At 46.5% G+C, this 9,385-nt stretch overlaps 1 protein-coding gene across 2 annotated transcripts in view; it reads left to right on the top strand.

Moving 5' to 3' along the window:
* The window catches only part of nrp2a (neuropilin 2a), a 58,125-nt gene extending 50,605 nt beyond the window's left edge, over positions 1-7,520 (top strand). Inside the window, exons 16-18 of one of the 2 annotated variants that reach the window (XM_070994152.1) lie at positions 12-44; positions 4,924-4,986; positions 5,090-7,520. In XM_070994152.1, coding sequence (XP_070850253.1) covers positions 12-44; positions 4,924-4,986; positions 5,090-5,394 — 401 coding nt within the window. In that variant the 3' untranslated portion in view covers positions 5,395-7,520. Of the gene's footprint in view, positions 1-11; positions 45-1,956; positions 2,360-4,923; positions 4,987-5,089 lie in introns of those variants that run through there. The other variant, XM_070994154.1, reaches the window with a different exon arrangement.
* Positions 7,521-9,385: the final 1,865 nt, after the last annotated feature.

Below are 9,385 nucleotides of genomic sequence, written 5' to 3' on the forward strand. Positions count from 1 at the left end.
TGTCCTCGCAGAACCCTTTGCAGCTTTCTCTCCTGAAAATCCAGGTGAGTTTGACCTTGGTATGATGTCACTTCCTCTCTGGTCTTGCTTCCTGCCCGTTGGTATGCACTAGCCTGGGGTTTTTTGCTTGGTGCCACTAAGTTGTCAGCCCAAACCAGCCCTTCACCGACAGCACAGAGGCTGAGTCTGCGAGAGCTGCGTGAGCCCAGATGAAAAGCCTGCATTCATTGTTAGAAGTAGCGACTCATCGCGTCATCAGCAGCATGTAGACATCACCAAACAAATACTAAACCCCTAGCTAAAATCTAAATAATTAAATTTGCAAATAGTGATTGAATTTTCTCACTCTAACCTGGTTGGAAAATGGATGATTTCGGTAATGTGTTGCTGTGCATTAGTTTTACCTTGTCAGTCTCTGTGGAAACAAAGGATTAGTCTCAAAAGAGCAAGCTCTGCGTGCAAGGCAAGCTAAATCAAGCACACCTCACGGAGTCAGATATTTGAAAACAGCTACATATTCTCAGTTCTAGGCTGCCTGACACAGCCTGAAGGGTTTTAAATAACTGTCTGCCTCATGAAAAATATTTAGAGCATCCTGGGGGACTCTATGAGATTGATGTTAGTGTTTTGGCATCTCATAATGTCTTCCAATAAGATAAGAGCTTGGCGGTTTCAGTGCGAATGTGATGTGTGTGCACTTCTCCGGCTTTTCTGCTCCTCCGCCTTCACACACGTACACACACGCTCTCACCGGTTCTCTAACCCTTGACAAACATGCGCAAACACACACATTAATATCAGCACACACATACACACCAGTGTCCCCAGTGAAAAGCAATCAGATAGAGTGACTGAGCAGCGGCAAGCACGGGTGTCTCGCTCTCCTCTCCCGAACTCAGCTCTGTCTAATGAGTGTGTGCAGTGTGAAGTAGCAGGAGCACGCACCATTTCCCTCTGTAATTATGTGACACGGTCCAAAAATCAGGATGTATTCAGCTCTGCTTCACTTTCACTAGTTCAATTTGACATCCTCTCCGTCTCACATGTCTCCACATCAAGTTTGGATGATACACGTGGGCTTTATTTTTTAGTTTGTCAATGTCCTCAGGGGTTCGTTTTTGCATAGCAGACTTGGATAGTCGAGTGGAGGCTTCTTGGAAGGTGGTTAGTTGGTTCTTACCAAGAATCTGAGAAGGGGGTTCAAGCCAGGGGCAGCAGTGTAGAGGATCTATGGAGATAGTCTCCAAGGAGACAGTTTGGCTTGAGGAGGAGAGGACTGGCCAGGAGGCTGATGCATGAGAACAGGGAAAATGAAAAGCCCAGAACAGAGAGCAGGATAAATTATGTACTCAAAACAAATCTGCCAGCTTGAGCCAACTAAATAACAAATCCCAATCCAGTATCAGCTCAGAGAGAGCGCTGGAACGTTGGATTCCCATGTGGTGTCCGACCAATTCTTGCATGGTTCTGAGACTTTATCAGCGGGCTGTTTGTGACTTCCTGTGCCAGCGCAAAGCAGGAAGAGGAAGCTCCTTAATTCAATGTGTGTGGGTGCTTTTATAACTAATTATTTTGGCTTTCGTTTCACACCAAGTCATTTCATTGGAGCTTTTAAAAACAAGTAATTGCATTGCTTTTGATTGGATCAACTATTGGACTCATTTCAAACCAAATCTCTCGATGATCTTGGTGTGAAAACTTGTAGTCCAACTGCAACCCAAAGCTACGTGAGAGAAATGGATGCATTTGAATCTTTCTTCTTTTTTTTTTTGGCCTTGGAGATTTACTTTATTTTTTTGCAACTGGCATGCTTGTGCATGCTCACATGAGGTGCACGCCTGCTGTTCTCATGATGAAGACCAATAGGGATAGAAAATAGAGAAGTAAATGTAGAAAATAAACAAGTGCCACTCCTCACTTTTCCCGCTGGCCAATTATTCTGTATCTCTCCACCAGGGGGAGGCGTTCCTGTGCCTCCCTTGCCCATCCACTGGTATTACATTATGGCCGCCGGGGGCGCCCTTCTTCTCCTGGCGGTGGCCATCTTGGTCAGAGCCCTCTGTTGCTGCCGACAACACCTGGCCACCAAGAAGAGCCAGCTGTCAGTGGCCTATCACAGCTCCTCGCAGTGCTTCCAGTATTCTAACTGGTCCTCCAGTATGGCCGCCCCAGGGGTGGAGCCAGTCCTGACAGTGAGGTTGGACAGCCGGGACCGACACCGTACCCTCTGCTGAAAGGAAGCACTTAGCTGCGTTGTGTTTGGCAGAGCAGGATGGCAACTTGTGATGTCAGTGGCAGAGTGTCGCGATGCCGCAAGATTGACAGAACATCCACTCAACGAACCCCTCCCTCATTTAGTTTACAGTGGCAAGGATGATGATGACACAGACATTGTCCTAAACTGCCAAGTGAAAATTTGCAAAGAAACACTGTGCTCTCTCTCTCTGTCTCTAATGGATGCAGCTTCGGTTGCTGTTTTCTTCTTTGTTCCATTAAGGAGTTTGTTGTTGACATTTCACACTATGCTGCTCCTGATAAGAGGACTGAAGTCTGAGTAAGTTATTTATCTGAACAGCTTGTACCGGACCATTGAGTGCCGTCTGGCTCCTCATAACCCCAACGGTCCTCCTGAAATGACCCCAGAATGGACACACACACTGACATGTGTGGGCTGGGAAGAGGAGGGCGGGGGGGGGGGGGGGGGGGGGGGGGGGGGGGTCGAGCTGGTTCCACTGCGAGAGCCAGCCAGAGCTGCCAAACCACAGGCTAAAACAAGACCCCAGAGACACGAGGAGCTCTGCAGTGCTGAGAGAGAGAGGAGAAAACTGTTAGGCTGAGAGGCATTCTGGAAATGATCTGGCAAGCCCCAGAAAATAAAGCTCTTGGTATCTCTGTAATAACAACACGAGATAGCTGTGATATGAGTTGTACCAATAGTGCGGGTGTTGTAACGGAGGCGAAAAAAAAATCCTTCCATTGTCTTTTTCAACAGAGCATGTGCACATTTAAAACAAAGGAATGTAAATCCATCATACTTTAAGTCCTGCATCACAAATGGAGATAAGCAGCTCATTTGATTGAACGTCCTGTCTTCTCCTGATAAAGGCATCAGTCAGTGATGGATGCAGCCGTCTTCAGTGTTTAGTGTTTCATCTTGATTCTCCGGCGTAATAAAGCACGTTGTTCCACTCCCATTTATGCTCCATGCCACCCACTCCCGTTGTTCACCACGTCTTTGAGCCGCTCAGATGAAAGCCATGCGAGCCGAGCCTTGTTGTGTTTTCAGTGGGAATATGTGCTTGTTGTTTTTAGGGTTGTAAATAGACACAGCTGTCTGCCATCGCCACTTCTTTCTTGATTTATACTCCTACAAATCCCACAATGCCGCCGGACCAGCTGGAACCCATAAGTGCAGTGTTTTGCTGTATATGTGCACCCTTGAGAAGGATCCAAGACATTATGAAAACCAGAGCAGAGCTCCAGCTATTGATGGTCCTTTCTTTAGTGCCATATGATGCCGTTAATGGCTATTAACATAAAACAAGACATAGCTAATGCTGATATTTAACATATCTGGGATCTAAAAGCCTGTTTTATTGTGAAATTTCTCAAAACTCTAGACTGCAATAGACAAATTGGCACCAATTTGTCTCTCACCAGTTGGTTCAGAGGTGGTGAGATCTGACGCAAGCTCAGTTTATCGCCACGGACCAAATGAGACCGAGGTCTTCGCTCCGTGGCTTTCGTGATCTGTCACACCAGCAAATATCCATCACCTGCTCGCCCACAGCTCAGCAGAATGCACACCATTTGTTGCCACAATTTAAAAGCTGAACTTTTCCCTCCAGAGCGAAATAAAAATGTGTTCTTTGGCACGCTCTCACTGTGTGCTTTTAAATCAACTCGGGGAGGAGGGATTGGACACCCTTACTGGTCCATCTCAACACCGTTACGCTCCAAGCCTCTAATAGTTGTAATTAGTTAATGGACAGATAACATTTATTAAGGCTGCGGTAAGCACTTTTCCCTACCATCCGCCGCACCTCCGTCGCCCAATCTGCTGCCAAATTCAGTTGCCCTGGAAACAGCATTAATAACGCCATTGGCCATCAAAGACCTCCAGATCTAGACGTGTGCCTTGCCAAGCAGTTACTCCCACTCCTGCATGCTTGCCAAGAGCAGCAAGCGCAAACACACACTCCCGCATAGACACAAACGCACACACAAACACAAAAAAGTGCAAAGAAAACTCATCTGAAGTATAAGTACACTTGAGCCATCGGGCTCAACTAAAGTGCTGCAGCCATTGCTAGTTTTACCACACTTGTAATCTTCCAATTCAGACACTCACATACATATCAATTTTCAGTTCACACCGCCTGGCAGTGAGGCTCACAGGATGGAAAGCGAGACTGTCGCGAGCTCTACTTAATGCTGACATTTGTTGCCGTTCGTGTTTTGTTTTTTTTTCTGTGATCATCTTACACACCGCTCTTAAACTTGACAGTAATGGTGTCGATGATTTTAATGGTGATAATGATGGGTAATGTTAATTATTTGATGATGACATGTTTGCATCCTTATTCACACGGAATGAACAGTCTTATACCACCAGTATGCTATGTGATGACTGTGTGTTTGACAGGAATGTATCATAATGATCTTTCTCTATTAATAAAGTCATATTTTTCTACTATTGCGAGACCTATGTGTGTGTATGGCTGCCAGTTTGCACCAGTAAATAGAAATTTACATGATCCATAGTCATTTATTGGTAAATATGTGTGTGGCCCTGCAAACTCCTAACCCGGGCCAGGTGCTATTGCTGATTATTAGCATTACAAAAGGTGCACTTACATAATAATTATGCAGAGTATTTGCTTAATGCTAATAGTCCGGGTTTCCTGTGCTTTTCTCTGACAGTTAAGACACCCAATGAGTTTGGAGATGGGCGACTTTTCAGTGGCAGAGACCCTCTTGGTGGAGGTAAGACAAGGACCTCACTCTGACATCAGTAGAGCTGATCTTAGTGGCTGTCTTTGCGTCTATCAGTCATAAAATTGTCTGCTTTTCCATTTTCCTGTCACAGTTTTACAGCTCCCTGAGTGGAACACACCATCCCCGTCATCTGAGCCTCCGGTGACACGTGTCTCAGAGAAGGACAACTCGTGGCTGTACACCCTGGACCCCATCCTGGTCACCATCATCGTCATGAGCTCCCTGGGCGTCCTGCTCGGGGCGGTCTGCGCCGGCCTCCTCCTGTACTGCACCTGCTCTTACAGCGGCCTGTCGTCACGCTCCTCCACCACCCTGGAGAACTACAACTTCGAACTGTACGACGGCCTCAAGCACAAGGTCAAACTGAACCAACAGCGCTGCTGCACCGAGGCGTGAGGAGGCTCGAGGGAGGAAACACAAAAGGAGACGCGACGAGAGCGAGAGATGCAGCCATTTCGTGAAAACCTCTCACTATTTTCTTCATTTCCTCCGGTTCACTTTAGTGTCAGTTTACTTCCTCAGTGGCGCAGATCCCTGGACGCATGGACAACAAGGAAGCCACTTTTTAGCTCAAATGAGAACTCCTGCTTGGAAGTTCTGGCACAGTCCAGTGTTGGTAGTTTTAGTTGTGGAAAAAACCAATGAGAGAAATACTGGGGGGGTACCCAGATGGACTGTTCCATTGCGGGGATGTTAGGCCTCAAAAAATAAATATCTACACATATCAATTACAGATTCCTGCTCCACCAAAAGAGAAGTGTTTATAAATGCATCATAGATTTGTAAGAGGTCTAGTTTTGAACTGGACGCTGTAAGCTACACGTACTGAGTCAGAACACATTGTGTTGGAAAGGTGGTAGGTTAGGAACGTGCTTAGAAAGCGTCTTTTTTGATCACATGTGAACACAGTGGCCTAGAACTTAGCTCCTTTGTGTGGCCCGTTGACTTTTTTTTTTGTCCCTTCATAGACTGCTACCTATCAGCCTCAGTTACCCTCTTAGTTCCTGACAGTCTGTAGTATTTTTAGTCACCGACGTCCATCGAGCTCGTCTTTGGGTCACTCTCTTTCTGTTTAATGTGTTCGTTCTGGCCTGCCGCCAGCCTGTGATGACAGATAAGTAGAAAAAAAAGAGGCAAAGACAGTGTACGTGTGTGTAGAGGTGGGGAGGAGGGGGGCATTTTAACACATTCTTTTAACGACGGAGAGAGTTATTGTTAGATTTAGTTGTCAGAGACTGTTGTTGCTGGTTCCTGTCACCGAGAAGGTCATGTTTACATTGTGGTTAATGGTGAAAGGTCAAGGAGCTTTGGTCGGTGCAACCTATGGATTGCTGGTAAGGACGGAGACTGAACACCACTGAAGAAAGACAAGCAGAGAGAGTGAGAGAGACTACGACTGACAGAGCACTAAAATCCCCCGCCTCTCTCTCGCAGGGGCGATGCGCTTTCGCGAGGACAGAAAAACTAATGGGATCAAAAGCAAAATGCACAGCCAGAAACAGCTCTCCTCAATCGACTGACTGTGTGCCCGGACACACAACAAGCCTTAAAAGCAAAACCGTTCACGGAAATGTTGAAAAAGGAACGTTGAGGCGGCAGCAAGAAAAGAGAGGAGGTATCCATCTCTCTCTTTTAACGCGTGGACCTCAAAAGCCATGATTTAAAGGACCTACTCCCCCCAACTCACACATACACACAGATCACAGCACCCCCACCTCAAGCGACTGGCTAATTGTGGCCTGTTTCTGAAGCAGTTTTTGTTTTCTTTATGTGGGCTCTCGCACAGCAAGGCGGGCATTCTTCGGGACGGTTTTGAGCCGGTCTTGCACGCTCTGAATGGACTCATAAGCCATGAGAAGGAGAGGGTGAGAGAACAAGTCTCAGAACTCCCTCCCATGCACATGCACATTGCTTCACTTGTATATACAGATGTGTATACAGAACATGAATACACACCCTCTCTGGCTCAGAAACACACGAAACTTTGGACACACACACACACACACACACACACACACACACACACACACACACGCTGAGAGGCGCTCAGACCTAAGAATGATGGGAACAGTGTCCACTGCTGAGAGGCCTGAGGTATGCATTTGAGATCATGGAATACATAAACACCATGGATTCACTACACACACGCGCGCTCAACATTTCATCCCATTTACTGTCGCGCACACACATGCACACACAAACAAGCCGTCCCTCTCCTCTGAGGCCCGCTTTTCTGGACCCCACTGACTCTCTTCAAAGTGCCTTGGAGCCTCGGGGATCCAGCTTGCCTTTGGAGCCAGTATCAGATACTGTAATGTTACACTGATAGTGACAGTCACAGCGCCCCCTTCTGCCTGGGAGGACCAAACAACATTAAAAAGGACAAGATCCCCGTTTTCGCACTGCTCGGACTGCTGTTATTGTTGTTTTAAAGGGGTCTTTGTACAGAAATGCTCTTTTTATGATTGTTATTATAATTATTGTTATGATTATTTAATAAAGGATTTATACCATACAAAGAACAGCACAGTTTGATTCGTGCTATGCTCTCGTAGTATTGTTGACAACCCCGCAATACACAACTGAATACTTCCTGTCCAATTACCAGCAAACTCCATCTGAGCTTTAGAGTCAAACTTTCACTTTTAATTGCAAAAAGGAAACACACCGGGTATTACACACACACACACACACACACACACACACAACTCATGCTCCCGCTCTCTCTCTCTCTCTGTCACACACATACATACATAATGCTGTGTTGCCAGTCTGCTACACTTGGCCTCTAATCTCCCCATGATGTCCCATTAGTCTGGACCTCTGGTGGCCCTCATTTAGGAGCTTCAACATCAAAGCTTTGAAGTGCCCGCTGTCTCAGCCACACACACACACACACACACACACACACACACACAGACTCATACAGTACACATGCAATTACTCTGCTTCTCTTTTATACAGCTTGCTGAGTCTCCCACACACGGTTCCATTTATCCACATAGGCTTTCCTCACCTAAATGCAAACCTTGTTAGCAAATACAGCACAGTTTCAGATGCAGAATGTGATATCTTTGACTCCTTGGGGTCTCCCGGATGGCTGCTGACTTGGAAGATTAATGAGAGTGCCAAAGTTAATGTTCCATTTCTCAGCTTGTATGCGCTCCTGAAACGTGTTTTTCCTCACTGAAATAGACTGTCAGCGTGGCTTATTAATTAAAACATTTACACAACTTTGAGCTGATATGAAATGGAGCCTGTAGCACAGGTAGCACTTTATGAGTCATACAAAGCAGAACAACACGTGTTGTCGCGGCACAGCGGCGATGGCAGTGGCTGTTAGCATGCTCCAGTCCATGACATAGCAGGCCAATTACCGCCTCAGAAAAAACACAGACAATCCCCAGTCTGCCGGAGGAGTGCGATGCCATCTGCTCACAGGTTTGATTGATCCCGGCAGAACAGTCACGACCACATCACACGAATGAACACCGACAGGAAATTACCAAAGGAGCCAGATTGTCATTGTTCCATACCGCCTCTTGTTTTCACAACCAAATTATTCTTAATTTTTTTTCCCTGGGAATGTGTGTGTGTTACCCAAATGTTGTTTTCGAGGTTTTTATCTGTATGTAACGGCACACCGCAGGGGCCCTTTCCTTTAGCCGTCAGATCAGAGAGTTCTTTTGCCTCTGAAGCCTAGGCGGCCTTCAAAGAAAAAGCTCTGGCACCCTGTAAGTCGATAGGCCAGATTGTGGAGGGAGCCGATTTGAGGGTCGCGCTACAGGAAGTGACTGAAACGCACAGCTAATTAATCTGGGGATTATGTAATCAAGATGGAAGAGAGGGCAAACAGGCACCGCATTAGTCATCGCAGTCAGGGAGGAAACTTTGTTGGGTTTTCTAACTGAATCACTTTGTACTTCGTTTATTTTATTCTTTTATTCCTGCACAAAGGCTCCGCACAGCGCGGTGAAGCCTGGGTGCATCGACGTATGTTGGTTTTAACCCTTAGAAACAGCTTGTGATGTGCAGAATATTATTAAAATAGAATTATACCTTCCCAGGAGAGATCCAGAAATCATAAAATTCAAAATACTCCGTATCCTCCTCCTTCACCTTCAGTGACAGTCTGAAGAGAACCACCTGGAGACTAAACCTTGCATCTCTTTCAACAGCATCCAAAGTGCTGTCACAAGCTGCAGCAGCGTTGCATATGCACATGCAGCTTACATCTTACGTGTTTCATGCACGCACACACACCGCCACGCACCCACATCCCAATGGTCTTCCTGGGAAGGGGGCCCAGATAATCTTGTCGGGCCTGCCAGCGGTTCAAAGCACCTATGTGGGTCAGAGTGGGGAGGGTGTGTGTGTGTGTGTGTGT

Source organism: Chaetodon trifascialis, chromosome 24 (assembly GCF_039877785.1).
Source record: "Chaetodon trifascialis isolate fChaTrf1 chromosome 24, fChaTrf1.hap1, whole genome shotgun sequence".
NCBI classification, from domain to species: Eukaryota; Metazoa; Chordata; class Actinopteri; order Chaetodontiformes; family Chaetodontidae; genus Chaetodon; species Chaetodon trifascialis.